The 20,112-nt window shown below is 39.3% G+C and overlaps 1 protein-coding gene across 2 annotated transcripts in view; it reads left to right on the plus strand.

Moving 5' to 3' along the window:
- Nucleotides 1–20,112, plus strand: part of LOC143829283 (sodium channel protein type 2 subunit alpha-like) — a 74,333-nt gene that overhangs the window by 31,668 nt on the left and 22,553 nt on the right. For both annotated transcript variants that reach the window (XM_077319856.1, XM_077319855.1), the window contains exons 13-18: nucleotides 620–970; nucleotides 2,657–2,789; nucleotides 3,952–4,190; nucleotides 6,915–7,088; nucleotides 7,517–7,873; nucleotides 8,503–8,988. In XM_077319856.1, coding sequence (XP_077175971.1) covers nucleotides 620–970; nucleotides 2,657–2,789; nucleotides 3,952–4,190; nucleotides 6,915–7,088; nucleotides 7,517–7,873; nucleotides 8,503–8,988 — 1,740 coding nt within the window. The remainder of the gene's footprint in view (nucleotides 1–619; nucleotides 971–2,656; nucleotides 2,790–3,951; nucleotides 4,191–6,914; nucleotides 7,089–7,516; nucleotides 7,874–8,502; nucleotides 8,989–20,112) is intronic.

Genomic DNA, 20,112 nt, shown 5'->3' on the forward strand with positions numbered 1-20,112 from the left:
AGGAAAAGGGGGAGGACAGATAAGCAGTAAGATTGGCCCTCATTGGGAGAATACTCTCTCCCTATTGGTGCCACACCCCCAGGGAGGGCCAACCAGGTAGGGAGTGAATTGTCTGCATGTAACTTGAACTCTATTGTTTAGTGATAGGTGGTTGTGATATTTTGCAAAAGTGTGATTAATTTCCAGATAATGTTGTCTTATTTAGAGGATAAATTGGAGAGAACCAATCTGAACACTGTCCACTTCCAGGTAGAGTACCACAAGGAGCGGTTCTCTCCCCTATCTTATTCAATATCTTCATGTATCCTCTTGCCCAGCTGGTATGGAAGTTCAGATTGGGATGTCATCAGTACCCTGACATCAAATCATTGTTGCCGTTCTGTACTGATCTTCAAGGCTATTCTATTCTGGGTCTCTAGACTCCCTTCTTAGCAGGCTTCCTTGAGAGGCCAGGTTTATTCACTTTACGCGTGCAGCAGCATCCTCTAGGATCTCTTTGGTTGTGTCCAGCCACTGCTCCCCTATATTTCTGGTTGTATCCATGACATTGGCCATTGATGCTTTTTTAAAAAACAAAACCCTGAACGCTTACTTTTGTTGTTTTCCTCTCCCCACCTAGTCGTTGCTGAGCCTTCGCGGATCCCTGTTTTCCCCAAGACGCAGCAGCAGAGCGAGTATCTTCAGCTTCCGAGGAAGAGCAAAGGATATCGGATCAGAGAACGACTTTGCCGACGATGAGCACAGCACCCTCGAGGACAATGAAAGCAGAAGGGATTCTCTCTTCGTGCCAAACAGACACAACAGCGACCGGCGCAACAGTACTGTCAGTCAGGCGAGTTTATCGTCGAGGATGATCCCACCGCTTCCATCAAACGGGAAGATGCACAGCACTGTCGATTGCAATGGGGTGGTCTCCTTAGTAGGCGGGCCTCTTACACTGTCTTCACCCCCTGGACAGTTTATACCAGAGGTGATAAATGGTCCTCTTTTTTACAGTTCACATGTGCTACCATGACGGTCATAAGTTTTACATGGAATCTCTTATCTTTGCGGCTGTCCCTCTCAGTAGGGTTACCACAGGGGTTCTCAACCTGGGGGTTGGGACCCCTTTCGGGTTGCGGCAGGGCAAGCAGCTTGGCCATGGGAGGGGTGCCACCACTATTGCCGCTCCTCCTGAAGGCATCCACCAATTTATAACCAATTTATATACAATCAGGAATCCATGAACCATGGATTAATTTCTGTGAAAGAGCACTTAGCATAATTTTATGGTTGGGGGTCACCACAACATGAGGAACTGTATTAAAGGGTCGTGGCATTAGGAAGGTTGAGAACCGCTGGGTTACCAGCTCTGGGTGGGGAAATACATGGGAATTTTGGGGTGGAGCCTGGGGAGGGCAGGGTTTGGGGATGGTAGGGACTTTAGGAGGGTGTAATTTGTTTGTTTGTTTTCAGCCTTTTAGCCCACCCTTTCCAAGAGCTCAGGGAAAGTTAAAACAAACAGAAATACAATCAAACATTTATAATCTCAACACTTAATTAATTATGAAATATATTATCAAATACAATAAAACCCATAACTAAAAATATAGCCTGTATGCAATATGTCCTCTCCTGTCTCCTGTCTAGGAGTATACAGTGGTTTGCAAAAGTATTCATCCCCCCATCGGTGTTTGTCCCTCAGTTGGGTTCGGGAGGGAGGGGCTAGCCACTTGATTCTCACAACAATCCTCCTACCACTATCAAGGTGCAAAATCTTTTTTATAGTGATGCAAACTACTCAAGACAAGGAAAACAGAAATCATGAGTTTGCATAAGCATTCATCCCCCTTGCTATGATACCCCTAAATAAGATCTGGTCCAACCACTTAACTTTAGGAGTCACATAATTAGTTACTTAGGGTCCACCAGTATGCAACCCGAGTAACGCAGGTTGTCTGTATAAATAGACCTGTTCTGAAAGGCCCCTGAATTCTGCAGCACCACTAAGCAAGCAACATGAATCAGAATTGGACAGGCCATCTAGTCCAACCCCCTGCTCAATGCAGGATCTGCCTAAAGCATCTTGTTCCTTTCCAAGATTTCGGGGGGGCATTTCAGGCTGCTGCAGAAGGAAAGAGGCAGGAAAATCACACTCTGAGGGCAGAAGTCCATGTGCCTGAAGAAATGTTACGCTGGATCCAACTAACTGTGTTGTAGGCAACTAAGCTAATTTCTCTTTGGGCTCAAACTTGAGGGGAACAAGTCTGTGTACAAGAACACTATTCTGAATAATTCCAAATATTTGGAGTGCCGTTGACTCATATAGAAAGCAGGCTAGAGGAAAGTGAAACTTTGTATTTGATATCCTTTTGGAAGTTTCTTCTTTGACTTGAGATCATTATATTGCTAGTTATTCAGTTATTTGTCCAGCATACATTGGTTGGGATCTAAAGAATCTTGCAACTAATTTGGAACAGCGGCTCCCTGACAGACATAGAAATCTTTTAAAACAAACAAAAAGTTCTGTGGGTTTTCAAATGCTTATCCATCACTGATAAAATTAACAAATACTTATTAAAAGCTGAGAAAAACCAGTGGAAAAAAACTTGCAGTATGATATATCCTGTACGTGGTGGTATGTTTTAGAAATTATTCAACACCCTTCTATTTTCAGGGTACCACTACTGAAACAGAAATAAGAAAGAGGCGATTAAGCTCTTATCAAATTTCGCTGGAACTAATGGAAGAATCTGCAGCAAGACAAAGGGCCATGAGTATTGCCAGCATACTCACAAACACAATGGAAGGTATGACACAGTACAGCTTGTTTCACCACATGTTATATCAGCCTTTCTCAACTTTTTACCATGGAGCAAACACTAAAACATTCCTCAGGCTTCAAGAAACCCCAGAAGTGGGGCAATCGTGCGAAATACAGTTACGAGGCATAGCTATGTACACACCCACCCGGGGGTCCTCCCCTTCCCATCCCTTCCAGGTCCATCACTGGCCATTTTGTGAGGGGGTACCAGGTCAAGATGATCATATATGATCATAGGTAAAGGTAAAGGTAAAGGTATCCCCTGTGCAAGCACCGAGTCATATCTGACCCTTGGGGTGACGCCCTCCAGCGTTTTCATGGCAGACTCAATACGGGGTGGTTTGCCAGTGCCTTCCCCAGTCATTACCGTTTACCCCCCAGCAAGCTGGGTACTCATTTTACCGACCTCGGAAGGATGGAAGGCTGAGTCAACCTTGAGCCAGCTGCTGGGATCGAACTCCCAGCCTCATGGGCAGAGCTTTCAGACGGCTGCCTTACCACTCTGCACCACAAGAGGCTCTTATAATAATATATGATGATATCGACTGATAAATGTTTAACAGATTTAAGAAATATATTAAAAATCATTTAACTCCAACTCATTTAGGAAACGCTTCCAGGGCTGTCAAGAATTCCCAAGGCTGTCAAGAAACCCCATGGTTTCATGAAACCCTGGTTGAGAAAGCCTGTGTTATATGAAGTGGTGTTCTAAGATATTTTTGCTTTTGAGAGCCAGCTTGGTATAATGGATAAGAGCAACGGCCTCTAATCTGGAGAACCTGGTTTGCTTCCCCACTCCTCCACATGCAGCTTGCTAGGTGACCTTGGGGCAGTCACTGTTCTCTCAGAGCTCCCTCAGCCTCACCTACCTCACGAGGGGGGGTGCCTTCCCTCACTTTGGAGGTGTGAATTCATCTCACCAGACTGAACTGTGGTTAACTTCTACATTGGCTGCAATGTAAACTGTATTTAGAGTTAACCATGGAGAGGAGTGTTGTACTTGTGTACATATATTTAAGTTTAAAAAAACCATAGGCATTTGTGCAATGCACAATTCTCAAACCTGTTGTACAGTCCTGATGATGAATTTTTCAGCTCTGTAGTTATAAAGTTATTGCCTCTACTATCTTACTTTTGTTTTCCTCCAGAACTTGAAGAATCCAGGCAGAAATGTCCGCCATGTTGGTATAGATTTGCAAATGTTTTCTTGATTTGGGACTGCTGGCCTCCTTGGTTAAAAGTTAAACACATTGTGAATTTGATAGTGATGGATCCCTTTGTTGACCTTGCCATTACTATCTGCATTGTTTTAAATACACTGTTTATGGCCATGGAGCATTATCCGATGACTCCCTATTTCAACCATGTGCTTTTGGTCGGAAACCTGGTATGTATGTGGCAAGTAATAACTTATTTAATTATTTTTTAAAATATATGGGTCATCTTTTTAATTGGATGGAGGGTGAAAAATTGTAAACTTTTAAAATGTTTAAAACCATTTGCAGCCTTGTCAGGACGCAAAAAGCTGTGGCAGAGCAGAGGGAAGACACAGGAGGAATCTCCCATGAGGAGGGCTCCAAATGCAAAATTTACCATCCTGCATTTACAAGCAGGAAGCTACGTGCGTTTTACCCCTCTGTGCAGAAACGGTCTCTAAGTTGCCATCCATTGCAATTTCAGCCTTTAGTCCTTCGGAATCCAAGCTACCTATCATCTCCAGGCTCTTAGCCTATTATAGTTTTTTGGCCAATCAGAGTCAGGTGATATTCCAGTCAAGATGTTTTCCTGCTGAAACCCTCTACTTCATCACTCCCATTTTTTCCCCTCCCATCTTGTGGGCCACAGGTTCTCAGGAGCCAGTGAGCCCATTCCAAACTCTATCCTTGAAGATGATAAGGGGCAAGTAGGCAGAAAGGCCCAATTAATAATACCTGCAAGATGATAAGAGCCTATTACTGTTCACATAAACCCTTGGGAGGAATCAGGAGTGCTGATACTATTCTAGTGCCAGAGATAATAAGATTATGCTGTATAATCTATTTCAATGTAATTTTACTTCTTTTCCACACCATCTCCTTAAATCAACAAAACAGTATCAAGGTGTAAAGATTTCACTGAGAGTTTAAGACTTTTATAATAATCCACAGTAATCAAATCATTTGTGTTTTCAATAAGACCATGACAAAATCTGAGAATTATATCTTTAATCCTGCAAGCCTTCTTTCCCCAGTCACCAGAAACTCCATGTACTAAGCTCATATTCAGGATATTGTTATATATGGCGGTGAAAGTGGCAAAGAGAGAGTTTTTTGCCACGGAAATTGCGTCCACAAGCTCTTGCCCAGCCCAATTATTTAGGGTAGTTCAATCCCTTACCGCCCTTGATGGGCACCAAAATCTTAGTCAATTGGAACTTGGCTGTGAGGCATTAGCGAGCTGTTTTGCGGATAAAGTCTTGTTGCTCCGCCGTGACTTTCCTGCCATGATTAATACAGTAAATGAACTGGAGGCCTGTTGGCCGTCTGAAGTATACATCACCTCCCTCCATTCTCTATCACCTTGGTAGGTGGGAGTAGCCTGTGATTAGCTGCCGTCATGTGTTGTTATGATTTTTAATGTCTTTTAATGGGGTTTTAACTGGTTTTTTTAAGACAACTGTTACCCACCACGAGCCTACCCAGGGAGTGGCGGGAAATAAATCTAATAATAATAATCAAATAATAATATGCACTATTTGTTATCATCCAACACTTGGGCTAGTGTTTTGCAAAAATTTAGTGGACGTTTTAATACAGTGGGTTGGATTCTACAACAGGGGTCATTCCCCTCATCTGAAACATCCAGTGACCTCTCAAAGGGTGGTGATGAGTGTTAGAAGCCCCTGCCAGGAAATGCTCTGTTAAACATAGGAGACTGTAGCAAGAATGGAGAACTGGGTGAAATCACCATTCTCCCTGTTGCAATAGCAGAATAATTCCCCCTCCTTGCTCCTTGCTCAGTTTTGTGGGGGGAGAATGCTGAACCAAGGGGAAAATGAAAAATCATCTCTTTACATTTCTTCTGCCATGGATGGAAGGATCCAACCCATCATGTGTTATATTTATCATTTTAAAATTAATATTTTTGTTTCCAGTTTCTAGTTTTAGTAAAATATGTTTGTAAAACAAGTACACATGCAGAGACTGGCTTTAACTTCCTGCAGAGCACCAAAGAGCATATTATTGTTTGCTCAATATACTATATGAAGCAGTTTTCATACCATAATAGCTTTAATTAGGAATGAGGGCAGGTTCATAATGTCTACCCTGCTGGTACTAATTTAAGCCTCCAGGTCTCTTACCCTCTTAATCTGTAAACCTCATTTTGTTGATTTCTGCTCAAAGAAAGTTAATAGGATATTTTTATGACATATTTTATTGCTTCAAAATTGTTTATTATCTAGCAATAAGAATGTTTTTGAGACAAAGGGAAATTATGATGAAAAGCTATGATCTGTTTTTACATAATTTAAATTTAGTCATATCAAATTATTTCACCCCCCCCCCAAATCAATTGCTTCAACATCAGAAATAAGAGAACATCTCTACAGAAATTAAGGTTCAAGAAAAAATTGTTAAAGTGATACACATAAAGATTACAAACATCTAATACATTATCTGAAAATATCGATTTTTGTTTCAAACATTTTAGAATGGTAAAGGAGTAGGGAGGCATTATGTATCTTGAAAATGAATGGTGTCATAGCATTGATTCCCCAAAACTGCAGGTATGGTAAAAAGGCCACCCCTATAATTTCCACATTAAAATAGTGAACTCCTTTTTAAAAAACCCAAATTATACAATATTTAATGAATTACAATGTTAGAAGATAACAACACACAGCTACCCTCTACTGACTGTGTTTAAAATCTTCCATGTTCTACCTCACAATATACTGTTTTCCTGTCTTAACAACAAACAGCAGCAGCAGCACCTGTCTATATTTTGCCCTTAAGAAACTGAAAAACGTTGAGAGACATGGACAATCTTGAATTGGATTCCAGAAAATGTGTTACAATTTTTCAGTTTCCACGAACCTAAAGAAAATTAATTCAATTTTACTTGCTTGTAGGTCTTCACTGGGATCTTTACCGCTGAAATGGTCCTCAAGATAATAGCCATGGATCCTTATTATTATTTCCAAGAAGGCTGGAATATTTTTGATGGCATTATCGTCAGCCTTAGTTTAATGGAGCTGGGCCTGGCAAATGTGGAAGGATTGTCAGTCCTAAGATCCTTCAGACTGGTAAATATAAGCAATCTGGAAAAGTGTTTTGGGATGGGGTAGGATATTTGTTATAAAAGCTACTTTTATATACTTTCAAACATTTTCATTGCTGAATAAGTATTTGCTGGGAAATTATTTAATTGATAAATTTGTTATGTCTGAGAACTTGTTTCCAGCGCACATCAGAAACATCCCCATGTTCAACATCTTCTAAATCCCATCACACAGTTGTGAATTGTAATATGTAAATTTTGCTTACAATATATATTTGTAATGAAAATATTCTTCCAAATGTTGCACTCATTAATTGTTTGATCCTGACGTTGTTATGCATTTCATGGGATACACCTCTAATACGGACAAATAATGTTCTAAATAAGAATGCATGACACATTAATAATAACTGTGCATAGTAATACTAATATATCCTTGCTATTGTTTTCCAGCTCAGAGTTTTCAAGTTAGCAAAATCGTGGCCAACGTTAAATATGCTGATCAAAATTATTGGCAACTCAGTTGGCGCTCTGGGAAATTTGACTTTGGTGCTGGCCATCATTGTCTTCATTTTTGCTGTGGTTGGCATGCAGCTGTTTGGCAAAAGCTATAGGGAATGTGTCTGCAAAATTGCCACGGATTGTATCCTCCCACGCTGGCACATGCATGACTTTTTCCATTCCTTCTTGATCGTATTCCGCGTCCTTTGCGGGGAATGGATAGAAACCATGTGGGACTGTATGGAGGTCGCAGGCCAAGCCATGTGCCTTATTGTTTTCATGTTGGTCATGGTGATTGGAAATCTAGTGGTATGTAATCAGTCTTTTTGAAAAATAACAGTTTTTGCTATTATAATGTTCACTGAAGATATTTGAATTTTTATTTAAGTTTGACTTGGAATCATTCCTACAAACTGCAGTTTAATATGAAGGGCTTTTACAAGTTCAATTCTTTGAAGAGTAAATTAATTAACTGAGGAAAATCGAGTCATTTTTGGCCATGAAAAAACGGGGGGGGGGGGGGGACACAGTTAGCCAGAGGTGCTACTTTGTACCCTGATCATATGATCTTTTAAAAAGGGGAATGGGTACATACTAGGGTTGGGTGCTTCAGCGCTTGAAGTAGCCGGTTGCTCCCAATGCAGCCAGTGCCACGCCGTGGGGGGGGGGCTTTGCTTTGATAAGTATGTGAACCCATCATAATGGAATGTTATCAGGAGAGGCAGTCACTCAGATAAAAGAGAACTAAACAGATTTGTGGAGGATAGCTGCATCACTGGTATTGAGCAGGAAACTCCACATTGAGTTAACCTCTGAATGCCAATGACAGAAGGCAACAGGAGACCATGGCCTTTAATGCTCTGGTTTTTGGCTCTCCAGGGAAAATGGTCAATCGCCGTACAAGATGCCTAATTTGTCCCTATTTCTTTTTCTTTTAGGTATTGAACCTTTTTCTAGCTTTGTTGCTGAGCTCTTTTAGTTCAGATAATCTTGCTGCTACGGATGACGATAATGAAATGAACAATCTTCAGGTTGCTGTGGCAAGGATTCAGAAGGGCATAGATTATATTAAGAAAAAATTACGGGAAATTGTCCTAAAAGGTTTCGTTAGAGAACAGAAAGCTATAGAAGATATCAAAGCCCTCGAAGAACTGAACCACAAGAAGGACAGCTGCGTTTTCAACCATACCATGGTTGAAATAAACAGAGATGTTAATTGTCTAAGAGATGGGAATGGAACTACAAGTGGTGTAGGCACAGGCAGCAGTGTGGAAAAATATATTATTGAGGAGAACGACTATATGTCATTTATAAATAATCCGGTCCTCACTGTGACTGTACCAATTGCTGCTGGCGAATCAGATTTCGAAAATATTAACACAGAAGAATTTAGCAGTGAATCCGATCTTGAAGAAAGCAAGCAGGTAGGACTTTATATCTGTATCTACACACATAGATAAGTAAGCTTTACTTCAAATAATATTTCCTTGTGAAACATATGATATTGAATATGTTGAAGTTGTTTATGGTTGTTCACATAAAAGTGTACTGGGGAACAGATGTCTTTTATTAATAACAAACTTTTTAGCTAGTTTCTTATTACCAACATGTTTGATTTATACTTGTGAGCTGCCTTTTGAAAGGATGAGTGATGAATTCCCTACAATCCGTGAGAATTATTAATCATTTGTTTTGCATGAAGCCTTGTAAATGGCATTGTATTTCATATTTAGTGTGCTACAGTGGCAGCAGCATTATAGATTAAAGTTATTTGGGCTTCTACTACTTGCGGAAGGGCACACCATGTTTTAGAGCTGGAAGCTGAGAGCCAAAGCAGATATGTGAAAGATCATAGATCTCCGTCAGTCTGTAGAAGGTAATTTGTACGAGCAAGTATGATTTGGATGGGGGCTGCATAAAAAGTGAGAATTTAACCTTCATCCCTTGCTTGGTTTTATTGTAAAAAGATTTTATGGGGGGATTTTTAAAGGACATAGTAGTAATGACATATAGAACTAAAAACAAATTTTGCTTAGAAAAACTAAGTGGACCCTGATAGTTTTGATCCTGATCAAAATGTTGTCTGTATATGCAAAATTCCCTTTTAAAAGACTGCCTCCTTCTTCTAATGAGTAGCAGCTATATGATATGTTGTTCTAGACTAAGAACCATCCAGTTTTAGCAAAGGCTGAGGAACAGGGTGAGGGTATGTGTGTAAGAATCACTCTTGTAAACTGGTTCTGGAAGCAGAAGTTTGAAAATTTTGAATCCTAAAATGTTTTGCCTTTTGTAGTTTAGGTTGAAAATTTGTTACTGTTATTACATTTTATTATCTGAATTTGTGTCCTTCATCACATAGAATATTATTTCATTTAACAACAGGCACTATTTTTAGCAGCTGTTTTATTTGAAATTTCCATAAGATGGGATGTATCTAGCATGGGTCAGTTTGACATCATAATCTTTCTTGCCTGTGATCTTTAAGATTCTTCTATGATTTAGGCAGGGCAAAGAAATTACCCAGTTAAAATTATCATAAATTCAGTGTCTGGCGTTAAATTTCTCCATGAAGACTAGGAATCCTGAACATTCTTTATAGAGAGCTGGAAACACTTTACATATTTAAAAGGTTCCTTTGAAAGGATCATTTTTTTCCAGTATTTGTGTGCTATATAGTATAGGCTCTTAGTATCCTCACTTAACTCTAGGAAAGTTGTAATTTAATTTTGTAAGAATAATATCTCTATGTTCATTCACTGGAACCTCCTATATTCTCTTATGATCTAGAAAATATTTGAGGTTGAGTCTTTGGAGTCATGAGTTTTGTTCCAAATAGTGATGGAGACAGATCCAAATAACTGCTGGTGTTTGTTATTTTCAAAGTGAGAGAGGCCATCCTTATTTTTTGATACAACCTGAGATATTTTTGTATAATGTTTGATCTGCTCGGTCTTACCAATGGCTGGCTGAGGCTGTTTTACAATCCTCAGCTGCATCATGTCCCAGAAGAACTCTAGTGAATTTGAAAGTTTGTCCACTGTGTTGTAATTAATATTTTAGTTGAGTCCTGTATTGCTGTTGCTTTGGGATTTTTTTCTAAAGGACCAACATTTTAAAATATATTTTTGTTTAGGTGTATTCATTTCCCTCATTTAACCAGTGATTTATCTATCATTCTATTGGTATAATAATCTATTTAAGTGAAACTTTTAAAAGTTATTTGTTTCCTATTATGATATAACATGTTCTGTACAATTTACCATATTTAGCTCAGTCTGGCATTTACTTGGTTGATGAAATTCTTTTTATTCTGCACAGAACTGTCCCCCTTGCTAATTAAAATACTCCTTCATAAAAGCAATTGAAGCTTTATCTTGCTTGTGTGTCAGACATCAGGTTTTTCCCCTCTGAATCACAGCTATGATATTTATGTTTTAACTAATTTGATCCCAGAGTGATCAATCACTTTAGTGAATATGTTTAAAGTAGATGTAGATTGCTGTTTGGAAACTAAAAACAGCACCGATTGGTCGGTCATTGTAAAATTGTTTATGGACAAACAACCATATTGCCTCTAGCCAGGGATGGTCTGCAGCTCTTAACAAATTCTTAAAGTTTCAAGCCGTGTAGGTATCCTTCTCTCAGATCTTCTGTTTGTGAGTGAGTTGTTCACAATGGCCCATTATGCACAGCAGCAGCCATGCTGGGCTGCTGCCGGGCATTGCGCCGGGGCAGCATGTCCCGGCCCATCCTGTGTACTCATGGGGGAGGGAATCACCAGGCGTATACGGCTGCCCCGGTGTAGTGTGCACATGCGTGCAAAATGCCAGGGCTGGAAAGCCCGGCATGCTGCCTGAAGGCAGTAGCATCGGGGCAGGAAGCGGGGGGAATGGGGGCCCCACCGCACAATGGTGAGGAGCAGCATGCCACTCTCCCACCAGGATAGGGGTGGGGGGAGACCCCGGGCAGCTCTGCAGAGCTGACAAGGGCATGCAGTGTCCCTGTAGGGACACCGTAGGGAAAGGCCGGGCCGAAAGGCTTCACTTACCAGGTGCAATCTTGTGTGCATTCACTAGAGAATAAATCCATTTAATCCACTTCCAGAGGCCTTGAATGTTTCAGAAAGAAGAGGTGAGGGAGAGAGTATTCTATCTCATATCCTACCTAGACTTAATAGCATTAGCTCACACAAGAACAAAAAAATAGATGAGTGAACAGCCTTGATAATGTTTACATCTGATTTATGATAGACCTTGCAAAAGATGGGTAGGAATATGTGTCGTATTCTAAGTCTCTTCCTTTGCTGCAGTTAGGTAATTGCATCATTAACTCTTTATCTTTCTGAAAATGTTTTGAAATCATGTGTGAATGCTAGTCTCCAGAGGACAAAAGACTGGCGATAATGTGTCATGAACTTCATTGCCTACCATTCTTACTTCTCACAGGGGTAAAATCAACCTGGAGCAATCAAGAAATGCAGCTCTGGTGCTTTTAACCAGGTAGATTCAACGTACCACCATTATTACACAGGTTACCTAGCAAATTATACATATATAATCTCTAGTGGATATTGACTGGCCTGCATGCTACTGAGCTATGTTTCCTTCCCCGTACATTGCAAGACAGTCCAAACGTGCAGCTGCTCCCTGTTGAGTCCTGTGACTCACATCACAGCATGGTCAGACAAGACTGGCAACCCCAACATACATTTTGATTCTGCTAGTGAATTTTCAAGATACATATTTTATTATCCAATCCCTTAACAGCTACTGCATGACCTACAGGTTTTATAAGATGAATCATAAAACTAAGAGAATGTCAAACACTCAAAAGGCCAAGGGGAAAAAAGGGGGCATGCATAGTTTTTAAAAGTAATAAAAACAACCCTTTTTGATTCAGCCCTTATAAATGTGGTATACAATATTTAATAGAATGAATGTTGTCTTTTCAAGAACTTTAGATAACATAGTTTGAAATTTTAGTTATTGTCTATGTTTCTGTGTTTGCTTCGGTTTTAAATTGCCACATGTTTTGGGGGTATTATGCAAATTTTCCCACGCTGGACTGTTCCTCTAGTGTTCATTTGAACACTAGGTAGTTTTGGATGTTCATGAATTTGGTGTGTGGGGGATTCCTTCTTACAGTGTGTTTGACTAGTGTGCATAGTCATATTCGCAAAAATAAAAAAAAGTATACTATAGAGAAGGTAATTTCTGATCTCTGAGTTGGTTCTTATATGTACCAAAAATATGCATATTACTGGTGGTAATTTAGGATGAATGCCAAAATGAAGTATCAACATCTGACAAGTATAAACATGTACTTGAATTGTTGTTATGGTTGTAGAAGTCCCAGTACTTTTCCCTTCATTTTTAAAACTAACCACTTGTTTACAACCTAGCCAAAGAAATCCTATGTTGCAGAAGTTTTCACAGCTGAAGAATTTTGAAAGGAGCTCTTTTGTTGGTGGGATTCAACCCATGACTCTTTGAATCTTTACATTTAACAATAAGGAACAAAAGCCATGATAAGTAAGCTGTGAGGCATTTTAACTGAGCATTTTTACTAGCTACCCAAGACTTTACTAATTTTTATGGGTTCACAAACAAGTAACCAGAGTTAAGATAACTCACTGCCTGATCACAGAAACGTAGTGTGTATCATTAAATAGCTAAATTTAAATGTAAGGCTCTCTGCTTACAACCTGCTCAAGTGAAAACATTGTAAAATGTTTTGTTGCTGCAGCTTTGACACAACTCCCAGCCAAAAGGTCGGCATCTCTCAAAACGTTTGTGTGCCCTCCTATCCAGGGCCATTACAAAATGAACTTCTTCATACTTTTCACTGACGAAAGCTGGATGTAGGGAAACTGATTTCATAATAGTCCAGTATGACAGATTAACAGGTGGCTAGACACTGCTCAGGATTTTTCCCTCCATTGTACAATTTCCCATCTCCACCAACAAACCAGGTTTCCTGAGGGGATTTTTAAAAGGTTGAAGGGGTTCGAATCTGGGCTTGGGAACTATAAATCCACCCAAGCTAAGACTGATGTCTGGAGGTAAATTGACATGTCCAAGATGATTTACTTTTAAATGTGAACGAGAACAATGTTTACTCGGGGGGAAACACACACTAAAACTGAAGCAAATAATAACACTTAACCAGGATCTGTGAGGAGCTACGCTTCAAACAAGACATTCCTGAGGAAAACCCCTCTCAGCCAGGTTAATAACATCTAAATATGGGACTCTGTTGTACTGCAGTTACACATAGGAATGCCAGTCCCCAAGTAGGTCCTGAGGATCCCCTGGAATTGGAGCTGAGTTCCCCTGGAGAAAATTGATGCTTTGGAGTGCAGACTCTATGGCATTATATCCCACTGAGAAGCCATCTCCATCTGGCAGGCTGGGAGCAGCGGCTTATAAATATAATAAACATAACAATTTTTAAAAATCCCAAATCCTGCCCACTCCTAGTTCTGCCCCCAAAATCTAGAAGTAGTTTCCAACCTAGAGCTGGCAACCCTAGTTACACACCAGTCCCTGCAAACCTTTGCTGACAAACTGTAATACCTTTTTGTACTCAATTCCCCAGACCTTAACGAAAGATTTGATATCTCCTCAGATCTTTAATTCACGCTCTTGTTAGGCTAACACTCTCTCAACCCTCAAAAAGCCTAACTTTTGACTGATTTAATCTTCACTGTCAGATCTTAATTGGCTGATTCAGAGTCCTGCTCTGATTGGCATCAATGTTGCTGAAGTACATTTCTGTACACTACCGGTCATATGATGATTTAACTTTTGATTTCTAAGAGATGGTACAAGGGCTTGTTGGGAAGATTCTGGGGTATGTTCTGTGATTACTGGAAAAGTTAGGGCAGCTATTATTGTATAGTTGACAAACTTGTAAAAGGTGGTCCAAGATCTCAAATGTTAATTACCAGTACTGTCTTTATTAAACACCTCAAGCTTATGGATTTTAAGCCAGTTCCGTAGTTACGGACTGTAAACACTGGGATCATGTAAACTGAGATATTTTTCAAAATATAAGAGGAAGATTTTAACAAGATGAGATAGAAACATTTCCCTCCTTATTCCGTATATGGCTTAACAGATAAATTCAGACTTGTCTCAAGAGAAACGGAATTGCTATTTCAGATTTTGTCAAGATCTGAGGCAATTTAGAACGGTGAAACTTAGATATATTAAGCTGTGTTGTTCACGATAATTTATAATGGCTGAATCCCTTTGTTTATTTTACTGTCACCTGAATCATGAAGCGGTTTGTAGCGCTTAACATCTTTATTTTGGGCCTGCTCCTGCTCCCGTTGAAAACACCATGCAAAGTCAAATGAGAGCAAGACTTGGCCTTAAGAGAATGCTTAAACAATGGAAATGAGCCTACTAACATGCTGTTGGGCAAAGCTTGTGTTGATCATTACGTTGGCTAATTCAAGAGATGCACTGTGGTCAAAAAGAGACTTAAGTGTGAAGGTAGTCATGGCTATTTCCATCTATGCCGATTTAGATTATCATTTTTACACTATCTAATGGTTATAATTCAAATTACTTTCCCCCCCACCCCCCACCCCCAGATTGTCTTTAAAAAATAAAAACGGTGATTATTTTTCTTCCCTTGGTGTGGTTTCACTGGTATTGCACAGGCTTCTGCTCTAGTCAAGCATGTTGTTTTGCTGATTCAGGCTGTGGGAATGCTGCATCATCAACAATTGCTTTCCAATGTGTACCTGCAGATAATATGATCTTTTTTTTCTTTATGGGTTAGGTCCCACCAGTTTTTCTGCTACTGGAATAGGGAGGAGGGAATCCCCTTTGATCACCAAAATGGTTATGATGACGACTATGTGAGATGGCTCCTTTATTTAATGCGGAGGGAAACTGGGCAAGACTGAGAAAAGAACTGGTGGGATCTAACCCTATGAGTATACAAGTAGCATCTAATAGAAAGTGGTGTGATAAATGTTGTCAAACAGTTCATTCTGTCTGTATTGGGGTAATGGTGTTATAAATGAGGCAACACTCCCCTACTCCTAACAAATTGTTTCTGGTAAAATGAGAATACTTATCAGTGGTTTTTTTTAAACCCAGTCATTCTAAGGGTTTCAAATTATAGCTCTTTCATTTTTTAAACATGGTACTAAGGATTTTAATATTTTAAGGTATTCGTGTAAATGGCTACAATCCATGATATTCATATTTGAATATCATATTTGAATATTTGAGTGTAATCATTGCTACTGTTAAAGATGCTAACTATTCATACTGAAGCCAATGAGAAACGTCCCACTACAAGTCAGTAGATACATTCTGGTTGATTTTAACGGCATCACTTGAGGTCTGGCATCACTGTATTGTTTAAATATATTTCGCCAGGAGGCATTTAGCCAATAGCTTACCTCTGGTCAGTTAGATATTGCTTCATTAGACTTTATGTGGCAAATTTGTTCCTTGAAAAACAAAGTTCAAAGTTGTAATGACAAGAAGGAGTGAAAACTTTAACAAAAATTAAGAATACCGTGTAACAAAAAATAAGCTGTCAAGACTTCTTTCTTTATGTAAACTAGGGTCAGTATGCTTGCGCTCAAGGTATGTTCTTTTTTTATATATGTTAGGAAATAATATTGCCTGCTATTGTTTCCACAATTCACTGTTAAAAGATGTCAATACGCTGTAATGCCGATTGCTAGATTACTTTGGAAAATATTCTAAAACATCACAGTTACATAACGCTTGCATACTTAAAGAAAGATATGTTTGTAGCATGTTTGTATGAGCTTAGGATGGAAATGGTGAACCTTGGTGCTGACCAATTCCCTTACTCCTGATTAATGTAATGAACTAGGAAGATAATAGTGGTAAAGTAACCATAAACAATGAATTGTTTCTGTATTAAACCCAAGTGATATTTTTTTGGGAGGGGGGGGGGGAATGGTCGTACTAAAACTGTGGAAGATCACTGATCCATGGAAGATCACTGATCCAAGTAACCTGCTATAAATCCGAAGGTGGCCATACTCACCTCGGCTCGCAATCAACATTGCTCAGGCGGGGAGGGCTCCGGAGGAACAAAGGAGGGGGCGAGTTCTCACGTGGCCTTGTCAGATAGAAGATGGCCAGCCCATGTGCAATTACAGACCTGTGCAGGCATGGCTTGCAGCACAACGGGTTTAAAAGGAGAGCTGGAATGTGGGTCCGGCCTTCCTTGGCTGCTTGCTGCCGTTGTTTTTTGCAGAACTCAATTCTAACTCTGTTTAATTGGTTGTCTGGTAAAAGACTTATGGCCATGGTCAAAATGTATATTAGTGGAGGAGCACAAATGAAAAAAACTAATTTTTTTCAAAAAATCACTCTGAAGCTTGTTTGGGTCATATAATCAAGCTTAATATGCCCCTCTTTTCCTTTCTCTCCTCTGTCTTTCCCATGGCATATTTATTCTCCTGTCATTCCTTTCTTCTTGGTAGTTCTAGCATTTTTATAGATGGGAATCATTATCTCTAACTAGGTACTCCTGGTCGTCTCATCAGCTACAGTTGTCAGCAGCTCTCCAGAGTCTTATGTGGAGGTCTTTCACATCTCCCGCTATTTAATCCTTTTAACTGAAAAGGTCAGGAATTGAACTTGGGACCTTCTGCATGCAAAGCAGATGTCTTATCACAGAGTCTTGGCCATACCACAAGGGACAGTAAAACCAGTGTAGCACTGATATTGATGCATAGTGCATTGATGCGCTATCGCCTTCATTCACTTTCTCCTCTTACATTCCTCACTTCATACTTCTATTCCCTTGCAAAACAAAACAAAATTGACAGCAGATTGATTTGCAAGAGAAGAATGGCCTGCTACTTTTTAAATAAAATACACTGAGACATAACATTCCACCAAGATATATTTTAAACATCAGTAATACCGTCATGAATACTGTGGCCAGGACACAGAGTTTAAGCTGTATTGTACTTGCTTATCTTTGAGATATCTGTATGCATGCAGTTCTGACTAATACAGCCATTCATTTGAATACCTAATCCATCATCCTGCTTCCTATGTTCTTTATTCTAATATTTTATATTTATTATTTTTAGAAGTTTCTGCTTGTCATTTTGTTAATCCAGCAGACACATTTGTCAAAGTTAATAAAGATTAATCTCAAATGCTCAGGTGAGCTTTAATCAGATTCTCTGGGCCAAAGTAAACATAATAGTTTTTAAAGAGTTAAGTCTGGATTTCCTGGACCCAAATTGTGTTCCCTGCAGCCACACAGTGGCTGTGGAGAATTGCTCATTTAAAAGGAGAGCCCAAAGGGAATTGAAACAGAGCCTCAGGGTTGCTCCTGCCTACCCAAAGACATTTCCCCATGCAAAAAGCATGCTGCGGAGGAGTAATTTTCCTGGTTTTGTTGCTCCATGTGGAATATCTGTGCATAAGTATTTGTTTGGCCTCTCCTTTTTTCCAGAACTTGAACCCAACTCTTTTAAACTAACGTTTCATTTGGCCCAACACAAAACCATCGTCTTATCTATGACCCAAGGAGTTGAGCCATTACCTCCATGGGCCTTCAAGAAGGACTTGAGTAATTCCTTTATTCTAAAGTTTTCCAGTTTAAAAAAATTATGTAATTTGATCATGATAGAAAAATGTATACATTATTCTCCCCTTGTATTAACAACTGTCAGTGTGGTTGCCAAATATTTTCATAAACAAATACCAATCACTATTAAACTTGGTCATATTAAAAAATACATATCAGAGTATGCAGTATTACTGTAAACCCAAGAATTATATATATATATATATATATATATATATATATATATATATATATATATATATATATATATATATATATATATATATATATATATATATATATATATATATATATATATATATATATATATATATATAAAACCTTCTTCCCTGCTCAGGGCAGTTTACACCAATAGAAACCAACAAAAGTACATTAAGTTTAAATAAATATGAATAAAACCCTAAAAACATTAACAGTACCCATCTCAATAAAAACATTAAAAGCCCATCTCAGTGCACCAATTGAGCATGGCGATGTAATCTTCAATGGTAGAGGAGACAGCAGTACAGCATATTGCTGGTTTTTTAATGTTTCCCTGGGTCAAAGCTCCCTGCAAGTAAAAACACCAGCACATCAGGAAGAAAAGTTACAGCCCAGCCTACTTCCTGTTGTGCTGGCTTTCTATTTGAAAAGAGTTTTACCACATTAGGAACCTTTTAAAATGCCTCTCTGTTTGTACCATGAAGTAGGGTTGTTGCTGATCTCCAGATTACAGAGATCAGATTACCAGGAGAAAGTGGCAGATTTAGAGGACTATCTTTATGGGATTACATTACCACTGGGCTCTTCTCCCAAACTCCTCCACAAAATCTCCAGCAATTTCCCAAACTGGAGTTTGCAACCCTAGCCCTGAAATGTTCCTATGTAATATGTAAATAGATATTACCTGGGTGTTTTACAACCTCATTCCTACATCTCACTGTATGTGTAGACGAGGCACATTACCACTAATAGAATTACACTGCTTCTCTCCCCCTGCCCCCCAGGTATACTGCCTTTAGTGCAGCCTTTCCCAACTTTTTTACTGCTGAGAAACCCCTGAAACAATTTTTCAGGCTTCAAGAAACCCCAGAAGTAGTGCAATCATGTGGAATATGGCTGGGAAACATAGCTGTGGACACATTCACCTGGGGACCTTCGCCTTCCGAACCCCGCCCCCCAGGCCCATCATTGGCCATTTTGGGAAGGGAGGAGTCAACATGATCATATATGGTCATATTACCTGATAAATGTTTAACAAATTTAAAAAATATATTAAAAATTAATTAACTCCCATTAATTTGAAAACTTCTTCCAGGGCTATTCAAAACCCCCTGAGAAAGCCTGCTTTAGTGTATCTGATGTGAGGTTTCGCATATGTATCTTAATATCAACCACAGCTCTGCTAGATATTTTTCAAAAACATTTCTGAATTATGTTCTTCGGTTCTGGCAACTTGCCAAGATAAAATTTAGGCAGAGTTTGTAGATTCCTCTGTGCAAAAGGACATAAAGTGGTAAAAATGGCTACAGTACATAATAGTGTTTATTCTAAAATTAATTTGTTAATTTACTGTTGGCCCATGTGGAATAATTAGCTGAGGAACATTTGGACAACAGGCCAATCTCTAAATTTAGAAGTCCTAAAGATACAAATGTGTTTGTATTTTTCATTTTGGTTTATTTAGTGCTTAAAAGGAAAAGGAAAAACAGACTGTTTAAATTTAATTTAACAGAATTCAACATACACCGGTTTCTTGCTACATACAGCCAGGACTAGAGAAAGCCAGCTTGGTGTAGTGGTTAAGAGTGACCGCCTCTAATATGGCAAGCTAGGTTTGATATCATGCTCCTCCACATGTAGCCAGCTGGGTGACCTTGGGCTAGTCACAGTCCTAATAGAGTTGTTCTCACAGAGCAGTTCTGTCAGAGTTCTCTCATCCACACCTACCTCACAGG

The sequence above is a fragment of the Paroedura picta genome, chromosome 2 (assembly GCF_049243985.1).
Source record: "Paroedura picta isolate Pp20150507F chromosome 2, Ppicta_v3.0, whole genome shotgun sequence".
NCBI lineage: Eukaryota > Metazoa > Chordata > Lepidosauria > Squamata > Gekkonidae > Paroedura > Paroedura picta.